We start from the raw sequence: 10,282 nt of genomic DNA, 5'->3' as shown, positions 1-10,282 counted from the left end.
CATATATAGTAGTGTGTTGCATTCATCTGAAGCTTTCTGGACTCTAGTCTGTCTGCGGGAAGTGTTCCATTAACTATGTAGTCGATGATGGGATCTTGCCAACTCGGAGTTGTGATGATCTACGTCATCTCGACTGCTGGTTCCTCATCTATGCTAGGCTCCTCCAAGTATTTAACTGGGGTGGAGGGCTTACACTGATGGTCTAATGCGGAGCCTAGCTTGCTAATGAATCTGCGTGGGCATTTTCTGCTCATGAAACCTGAGTTGGTGTGCATGCCTGGAACATCGCTAGCTACTTTCGTACCTTCTCGAGGTATCGAGCCATTCTTGGATGCTTTGCTGCGTACTCCCCTAAGGTTTGGTTGGTGATCAGTTGGGAATCAGAATAGATCGTGAGCTGTTTCACCAATGGGTCATTCGCCAATCAAAGACCTATTAGTAAGGCTTCATACTCTTTTTCGTTGTTTGATGCCTTAAAGCTTAAATGATCGCCTACTCGATCATCGAACCATCTGGGGTAGTAAGAACTAGACTTGCTCTCAATCCTTGGTAATTGGATAATACATCGTCATGCAAGCGCCGAAAATCTCCTGCAGGTAGGGCTGGTGCGGCTACGGTGTGCTCATCTGCCCTCAGCATGGCTTTGGGCTAAGTTGTCGCATTCGTCGAAATGTCCGCTAATGTTTACTTCTTTAACGTCGTGCGTATGGATTATGCGGAATATCATGTCATAACAATGATTGCGTATGTCTGAAGGTACGGGTTAAGCTACCTGGTTACAATAACTAGCGCCAAAATCAAAGTTTTGATTTTCAAGTATATGGCTTCCATATCCAAGAGAGCTTTTAAACTGTGGAATATAAGTGGTCGTGCCTCCAGCTCTTCTCGTATGAGGGTAGAGCTTATTGTTGCTTCAGATATCGTTATATAGATGCATAGATCCTCCGCTGCTTCTGACTTGGATAGTTAGGAAAGTGATGTCAGGTACTTCTTCAAGTCCTATAAAGCTTTCTAGCACTTCATCGTTCCATTTATCTCGTTCTGCGTCCTAATTACCTTGAAAAAAACTTGCATTAGTTAATAGGTCGCGAGAGGAATCGGTTGAGTGCAACTGTTCGTCAGGTTAGACCTTGGATCTTCTTCAGAATGGTGGGGGACTTCATATCCAGTATCGTTTAGATCTTCTTTGGATATGCGTTTTGTAAGGTCTGACCTCTACTTAGGGTTAATAGAAATGTGTTCAACCTCGTCTTCATGTTTCCATCCTGATTCATCTGCCAGGGCATTGTCGACCTTGATGCCATCTTCTTGACCCGTCTACTGTGGTTTCTATTTGGTGGAGGTAGAATTATCTTTTTGCACTTCAGCTGCTACTGCTTGGGTGAAAGACTTCTTCTTCAACTCCTTAAGAACTTGGTGTACGTATTAGGTGTCGTGCCTCCTTTCATCGGGGATCCGTCTCTGCGTCTGTTTCTTGGCTTGTTTTTGTCATTGAGCGGTTTATCACCCGCCTTCTTCTTAGTAGGCTTTGTGTCTTTGCACGGCTGCTCAAGCGGCTTCTGGGAGCACTTAGCCTCATCCTAGAGGGAGTGCTTTTCTGCCAAGGTCAAGTTCTCGCCCATGATCAATCTTCTGAAAATTGGGTAATCTGCTAGGAGCCTCTTTTGGAAAGCTGAGCATGTGATGCTATCATCGCATCCAACGATCTTTCCTTCTCTCCCTTGAACCTCTTAACATATATGCAGAGTGACTTTTTCGGGTCATTCTTCATGTTGAAAAGGTGGTCAGACTTCTTCTTAATTGAGCAGTAGGATGAATATTCCTCAGTGAAAACCAAGGAAAGTTGGCTGAAGTTCCAAATTGAACATAGCGGCATGGTGTGGACTAGTCCTGCTCCTCACTTTAGAGCGTCGTGGCAAAGATCTTGCACATGAAAATGTCATTGTTGGCATAGAAGGTTATGGCGCTTTGGCAGTGCATCAGGTGCTTGTCCGAATCTTCATCTCTTTGAACAAAGTGAAATGTGGCGAGCTGAACTTTTGCAGTCGCTTCATCTGCTCGATCTCATCTGTAAAAGGTGGCCTGCTCAAGTTAGCCACATTTCTTCAAGGGGCATTATCCATAGTGTCAATGCGCTGGAATTCGCTTAGCTGCTTTTCTACGAGCCTTTATACTTCCTCCTTGATTTGTGCTTGGTGGGGTCACGGTTGCGATGCACGTGGTTCACCTTGTTCTGCTCATCGTCATTCTTACCGAGGCCAACTAGTGGAACTTAAGTTGGACTGCTCTCGTGCTCTCCTCTAGGCGTTATGCGGTTGCCTACTTCGTTGCCTCGTAGGAGAATCTCCTTGTGGGCCTAGCCTTGTGTGGACTCTTATCCTGGAATATCTTGAGTGCTCGTGGAAATGTGGACCCAACCTTGAATGCACACTGACTCATAAACCGAGTTGGGAATGAACGATTCTCTACGCATCTAGGCAGGAGAAGACATTTCCCAGAGGGCCTAAATGAGAGTGCACACTACCCGAGCGCACAGTTCGTGATTGGTTGAGCAGTTCTTTATGAGGACGTCACTAGAACGAGTCATGTTATTCCGCATTATCCTGCTTCAGGACACCTCGTCTGGGGCACGCTGCATCTCGATGCACTCGAGGAGTTGGTTCACCAAGGTGGTCTGTTGCCGAGGGCATTTGTCAAATTGGTGACCTGCTGGGACAGGTGGTGCTCGCCATATGGATTGAAAGAACCTAGAAAATGGGTGTCTCCATGTGTGGTGGAAGTATAGTGGACTGCAGGCATAAAGCTTGAGCTTAAAGTGGGCATTCCTGCAGAAAAGTGGGGTGAAAGTAACCTTGAATTGATCGTGGGACCGATGGTAGGAATTTGGATCGCTGGAGGTGGCTTAGAATGGATTGGGCCGCTGGTTAGGTCGCAAAGTGCGCTGGACCTACGCCTGCTCGCCTTGGGCCTACATTGCTGTGAGCCCTTCTAGCTGTTAGGCTACCACATCATGGTCCTGCTAGTTTGGTGGCTTGGGCTTCGACTTGTTAAGTTGTTTAGCTGGCAGCAGCTGTTGCGTTCTAGGCTCGGGCTTGGGTCTGCAGTACCAATAGGCTGGGACTTCCTACCCTGGGCCTGCTATGGCAGCTACCAAGTTTTAGGCCTTCTACCCTTGGGCTTCTTGGCTAGGGTTTGGTTGGGTATGGCGCTGCAACGGCAGCGGCAGTAGAAGTGGTGTCGTGGCTACTGGGTCATGATGGTGGTGGTAGTGGAGTGGCTCTGCGGCAATGGGGCTCCTCCTGCCGTCGCGTTAAGCCTTGAAGATCTTTGTCGTGGGGCTATGTCTTTGTCTCCACTCCTCAGTCCAAATCCTTGCATGTACGGGGTTCCATTCGTTGTAGTTTCTGAATTTCCTACCATTGTATCCTTTTTCTAGGGATTGATCAAGAAACTTTTCTAGGAAAAAGTAATTGATATGATGTGTGAGAAATTCAACGTAATAGAAAATTCAAGAAACAAATGCGAGAAGCTTCTTCAAGTATTTTGAATCAGCTCTCAATGAAAGCATCAATTTGTCGATGTAAATTTCCGCCGTTTTCAATCTTGACGAAAATGTACCTGCAAAACAATCAACACCTTTGATCAAAGACCTAAGCCTCATGCGCCCACAAGGTGAGAAGGGTTAGGTCAACGGATCTCCGATGCCTAATATAGTTTGATTTTCTTTGAGAAAATTGCCTGAGAACATTCATTGTATTTTGTGCCTTGTGGTGAAATATGAACTATTTGTGAAATAATTTTTAGTATATTTTTACTCCTTGTTTTGAACATTTTAAATTCAAAGTTTACAAGTTTAATAAATTAATTAATTTTGGCCGCGTCAAAATTGTCCAGGAAGTTTAATATCTGCCGGCACATGGAAACTTGGTAAACAATGTGGTTTGGCAGCAGCCAGCTGCTGTTTATTAAATGTTGAAGTCTGGAGAGCCAAAGGCTTCCTAGCTAATCTCAACAACAAAATCCTCAACCGTTTGTGGAATCATTCATATGGGTATGATTGATTTCAAGTTGTCTGTTTCTTGTGAGAGAGAATTGACAGATTGTCTTTTGGCAAATAATACGTGTGATTGACAGTGAAAGCAGATGAGAGTTTGGTTAATGTTGATATCTACCACATGGAAACTTATGCATATTCCATGAGTCCAGCTTCGTGCATCTCTGTGTGCACAGACATACTCAAACTACAACACACACACACACACCAAAAGCAAAAAAAAAAAAAGTACAAACGGATAAGTTAACAAAGAAACGCTTGTGTTTTAGCTTATTGACGAAAAAGTAAGCAATCTAGTAAAAAGTAAAAACTGGAATCAGAAAAAGAAAAAAAGTGGAAGGTGATAAAAGATTAGGCGAATCAAACCAACATAAATGTTTGGTCGCCAAACTACTATTATAGTTTTACTCTTCTCTAGCTTAAGGCGGCTAAAAAAAACTAAGTTTCGAGAGTTTGTTGTCGAGCTACTAGTATAACATACTTTCTTCTTGCTCATAGTAATTAGAAAGAATCAAACTCGTAATAAATTACCTCTCGTCTCCTCCTACTCCTAACCAGTATCTTCGAACAAAACATCATGAATTAAAGCAGAAGGTTCCTTGAATGGGCTTCTAACATCACCTGATACAAAGCAAAACGAGCTAAACGGTGGACCTTTGGGTAAAGGTACCAGCATTTACTCACAAGGAGAGTGCAAAAGTAGAAGTAATATATTCAGTTCTAATTGTAATTGTTGCTATTTGCTGCAAAGTAGTTGCTATTAACTTGTTGCAAATATGCCTTGTAAATCTAAGCCAATTAACTCTCTTTTTTTGTCCACTTATTCACTAGTGTTTAGGTTATATTCAGTTCTTAATTAATTAGTATCTTAGTTATTAGTGATCCAATTGAGATATATGAAATTCACTAATTAAAATTTGCATAAAAAAGCATATAGAAATTAGTTGTAATACGTGTGTACTTGACCGCGAATTAAAGTCAACCCAAATAAAGAGGCAAGCTTATTTACCAGAGAAGTGAGTCATAAGCCGAGCTTTAATGAGAAAGGAGGCCGGCGCCTATAAACTGAAAAATAGGCCAATTCAATGTAAAATGTTGGTGTTGGTATCCACCTCCAACTACTCCCACCAACTGCCCTAATTTATACGCCAAAAAAATCTCTATCTCCATCTATATGCATATGTATAATAATTTTGAAGTCCAAACTTTCTATAATTGAAAAAAAAAAATACACTTGTTAGGAGTGTAAAATGAAAATTTTAAAATACTAATAATAATTTTCTTTAATTAACCTCTTCACTAATTATTAGTATTATATCTAATCGTCCTTCTCTTCACTACAATCACATTATTATTCTCTCGTTCTTTTGTAAAATGTTGTTGTATTGAAAAGAAGAAAAAAAAACTCCACATGGAATTCCCCAAATTGAGGAGAGAAAAAAGTCAATCAACTCAATCGCATAACATTTTGCAACCACATAATATTTTCATGGCAATATAGGACGAATTAACATCATGGCCAACTTTCTCTCCTTCCTTTTTAAACCCCTTCTCCTACCTTCCTCTCCATAACACAAATCTCAAACACCCCCCTCCCTCCAAAAAAAAAAAAACTCACAAACCCACCTAATAAGCTTTCTCTCTCTCTCTCTCTCTCTCTCTCTCTCTCTCTCTCTTGTTGCCATGGGGCCACAGCGTCGTTTCGAGCCGATTTCGAGATGTAGCACCGAGGTAAGATCAAACCAAACCGTGGCAGCAGACCTTGATGGCACACTTCTTGTGTCACGAAGTGCCTTCCCATATTTCATGCTTGTAGCTATTGAAGCTGGTAGTCTCCTAAGAGGCATAGTGCTATTACTATCAGTCCCATTTGTGTATTTCACCTACTTGTTTTTATCAGAGTCCATAGCAATCAAAACCTTCATCTTCATTTCCTTTGCTGGTCTCAAAATGAAGGACATTGAGATAGTGTCACGCTCCGTGCTTCCAAAATTTTACGCCGAAGACGTTCACCCTCAAACCTGGAAGGTGTTCAACTCATTCGGAAAGCGTTACGTAATCACAGCAAACCCTAGAATTTTGGTTGAACCTTTTGTCAAGACTTATCTAGGAGCTGATAAAGTTCTTGGCACTGAGTTGGAAGCAACAAAATCTGGGAGGGCAACTGGGTTTGTGAGTAAACCAGGTGTTCTAGTTGGAGAGCACAAAAGAGAGGCAGTTCGCAAGGAGTTTGGTACAAACTTGCCTGATTTGGGACTGGGAGATAGAGAGACCGACCATGATTTCATGTCCATTTGCAAGGTATATTATAAAATGAAATTTTCAGTACTTACTATTAATTTCTTTTTTTGATTTTTTTATTAAGAGCTGTCATTTGTATTCCTAAAAAATTATTCTGCACTCAACTATATTAAAACAGAGCGAAAAATTTGTATTAAAAAATGCACGATAATATTTTAGGAGTGCCAATAACATTATTTTTTATTTTTTTTGTTTCTATTCTTGATGTTGTGAGCATTTAAGGTTGAACTTTGTGAGCTGTTTGTTAGCTGAAATAAGCGGTACAAATTAAAAAGGGGCACTGCCACATTCACCTAGATTTATTACAAGTTTGGTGAAAACCTTGATATCAACCAATATGGTGAGTTACTATACAATATACATGCAGTTTTGAGAAATGTTTCAATGTGCTAGAAATACGGTCTAATACATTATGTGTTATAATACAAGTAATTGTAATTTTTTTTTTTTTAAGTATCCAACCACTTGTATTATGACAATTGATGTACATGGCCGTGTTTCCGGCACTCTGCATTTTGGAGGAACGAGTTTAACCTCTTGTTGCCTCTCATTGTTTTTTTGTGAGTTTTTTGGATACCATTTATCCCCATGCTTTTTAACTGGTATTCTGATTCTTTTAACCTTGATTTCTAATTTGTGACCTGTAAAGCACCAAAATCATATTTATTTCACATTGTGTCCAACTGACAAACCCCGGCCATACGCTCTTCATGCCCCAACCCACTCTCTTTATTCAATTCAATTAAGTCCCACATGAAACAGTTATTTAGTTAGCGCAATACTTGTGACTTCCCAAGCTTATTTTCACCACAAGTTGTATATCCAGTTAAACAAAGTTGTTTTCAGCGCTCCATATATGTGACGCCCAATTTGTCTGAAGACAAGACAGTGTAAGATGACATTTTTTTGGAATATTGTAAAACTCTTTTAAGTATTATTTTAACGCAAGTATACATTATTGGACCATGTTTGATCACAACAATCGCATTACCCTTTTTTTTTTTTATTTTTTTATCCCAACTAAATTCTGTTCAATGACAATTTGACTTAAAATTTTTCTGATGTAACCACATGAGTCAAAATTTTCCAGAAACCAAATTCCCGTTTTAAACTGTGTTGACTTGTTAATTGCAGGAAGGTTACATGGTCCAAAGGACTAGATGTGAGCCGCTACCAAGAAACAAGCTTCTCAGTCCAGTCATATTTCATGAGGGCAGATTAGTCCAGAGACCTACCCCAATAGTTGCCCTATTGACTTTCCTATGGATGCCGATTGGTATCCTCCTCGCCGTCCTCAGAGTCTACACCAACATCCCATTGCCGGAGAGAATTGCAAGATATAACTACAAACTCCTAGGGATTAACCTTATAGTTAAAGGCACTCCTCCCCCTCCGCCCAAGAAAGGTCATAGTGGGGTCCTATTCATTTGCAACCACCGTACGGTCCTAGACCCCGTTGTCATGGCAGTTGCCCTAGGAAGAAAAATCAGTTGTGTCACATATAGTATTAGCAAATTTACAGAACTAATTTCTCCGATTAAGGCCGTGGCTTTGTCGAGGGAGAGAGAGAAGGACGCGGCAAACATCAAGCGTTTGCTCGAGGAAGGCGACTTGGTGATCTGCCCAGAAGGCACTACGTGCAGGGAGCCGTTTCTGTTGAGGTTTAGTGCGCTATTTGCTGAGCTCACTGATAGAATTGTGCCTGTTGCAATCAACACAAAACAAAGTGTGTTTCATGGGACAACGGTTAGAGGACACAAATTGTTGGACCCTTACTTCGCGTTCATGAATCCGATGCCGATGTACGAGATTACCTTCTTGAACCAGCTCCCGTTGGAGCTCACTTGCAAAGGCGGGAAATCTGCCTTTGAAGTTGCAAATTATATCCAGAGGGTGTTGGCTGGAACTTTAGGGTTTGAGTGCACAAATTTAACTAGGAAGGACAAGTATAGCATACTTGCAGGGACAGATGGCAGAGTTCTATCATCCAACAAGGAAAAAGAAAGGGAAAAGCACAAGCAAAAAGTTTAATTAAGCATGGGATCAAGTTAATTTTTATTTTTAATCACCTACATCATGAAGATGATGAATTCTCTATTGTTTTCCAATATTTTCAAGGTGTTTTTTTTTTTTTCGCATAACAATGAAACTGATTGTGACAAATCCCATAAAAAGTATATTACCATATTATACCTTATTATTTTTATGCAAGTGTACACTACACTAGCACTTTCATATATGGTGGTAGTGGCAAGGGCAGGACCTAGTTAAGATGATTAGGTGACTGCCTGGCTGGTATAAATGTGAAATTTAAGGCACTTGCCTCATAAAAAAAAACAACGTCAAAACATAGAGACAAAATTATGAACACCTGGAAAACTGGAAAACTAGAAGGTTTGTTCCTGACGTTTTACAGTACCCAATTATGTTTGGTGGAAGAGCAATCTAACTAACATCATTCCAGAAATATTGTGAAGGAGGCCCGGTCTTCTCCATGGAAGTTTGAGAGTAAAATTTTCTGACCATGTAAGGCAGTTTCAAATTAATTAATTTGGTGACCATCTAAAAATAAGCACATGATTCGTGTGTTGAAAACTTTTTAGCCTGAATATTTAGGTAAACATTAGCTGATTGAATATGCCTTGATATCGTGGAGATCATTTTGAAAAGCCTTATTTTCAGATGTGTCCTAATACTCAATACGAAATCTCATACCTCTTGCATTTTATTCTATCTCACTTTACCCTCAGCAGTATCTCACGTTATCCCATTTTGTCAACTGGGGTTGAGAGAAGGTTATAGTTTGGTTGAAATGGAAGAGGTTCTTTTTCTTTTTTTTTTTTGGCAGTGAATATATAAGGATAGGTTATAAGGGAATTTGGGGTAATTTTGGCAGAGTTTTTGGTCTTTTTATATCTTCACGGTATGATGATTTTTGTAGTTTCAAATGCTACAAATGCGAACATGAGTTGAAAGACCAAAAAACTTGCCACACACGATAATTTGTTACTAAAAACAAATTAAAAACTTTAATATCTTTAACTCAAAACCCTCTATATTCGCATAAAAATGCAAAACCTATATTTTGGCGTCGTAACACCTTCGTCATTAATTTCTGTCGCTCAACTCCCCTGTGAAACTCGCTAGCCTAGCTACCATCTTAACTAATACACTGAAGGGAGGAATAACTCATCGAGACACGAGAATGATGGAGAGGGTTAGGCTGAAATCAACCATTAGGCAGCAGAGATTCGGCTAAAGTAATGTGTTTTCCATGACTTTCACCTACAATAACGGTTAGGGTTTTTAGAACATTTAGGTTTTGTGTTTTGGTTACTCTAATTAATCATTTGGATCAGTTCTTATTTCCACACTATATATATACTCCTTAATCGTCTCACTCCATTGTTCACAGAGTAGGGATCGATAGTACTTTCATATTGTCTGTATATGACCATGTATTTCCTACATAGGATCAACAATATATCAATATAGACGGTCACTACATGATCAGTTCTTGGTACATACAGGCAATGAGGGAGAAATTTCTACTAAGAAGCTGGTCCTATATTTCAACGTGGTATCTAGTACTACTCAACTAACAAATCGGTTAATTAATATAAGCCTCCATATATGCTTTTACGAGGGTGAGTGGGACGAATCACCCAGCTCGATCAGTGGTCCCTTTCTAATCTTCATTGCATGAGCAGCAGCGCATGTATGCCATGGTGACCATATCTTTTAGGGTTAGTGTCTCTCCTTTTATATACTTAAATTTTACCAGCTCAATCGTTCTTGTTCGTCCAATAAAATTAGGGCTTTCGGATTGACATATGGTATTGGTACACTAATATCATGTTGTTTCATGTCAAGGATACAACGTTATGTAAACCTAAACTTACACATATTTTTGTATAACACAAGACA

The 10,282-nt window shown here is 40.2% G+C and overlaps 1 protein-coding gene across 1 annotated transcript; it reads left to right on the top strand.

Annotated features, from left to right (window-relative positions):
* The first annotated feature begins 5,619 nt into the window (after positions 1-5,619).
* Positions 5,620-8,559, top strand: LOC103959575 (glycerol-3-phosphate 2-O-acyltransferase 6). Its single transcript, XM_009371925.2, has 2 exons — positions 5,620-6,355; positions 7,490-8,559. The coding sequence occupies exons 1-2, from the start codon at positions 5,738-5,740 to the stop codon at positions 8,384-8,386; spliced, it is 1,515 nt and encodes a 504-aa protein (XP_009370200.2). The 5' UTR covers positions 5,620-5,737; the 3' UTR covers positions 8,387-8,559.
* Positions 8,560-10,282: the final 1,723 nt, after the last annotated feature.

Source organism: the organism of the source record quoted next, unplaced genomic scaffold, assembly GCF_019419815.1.
Source record: "Pyrus x bretschneideri cultivar Hongxiangsu unplaced genomic scaffold, Pyrus_bretschneideri_v1 Contig11, whole genome shotgun sequence".
NCBI lineage: Eukaryota > Viridiplantae > Streptophyta > Magnoliopsida > Rosales > Rosaceae > Pyrus > Pyrus x bretschneideri.
The sequence above is the reverse complement of the archived record's forward strand: the minus strand, read 5'-3'. Positions and strand labels throughout refer to the sequence as shown.

Bases quoted from the DNA above. Each gene is read 5' to 3' on its own strand.
- LOC103959575 (XM_009371925.2), top strand. From the start codon at position 5,738: ATGGGGCCACAGCGTCGTTTCGAGCCGATTTCGAGATGTAGCACCGAG. The intron at 6,356-7,489 runs GTATATTATAAA...TGTTAATTGCAG, and splicing joins ATTTCATGTCCATTTGCAAG to GAAGGTTACATGGTCCAAAG.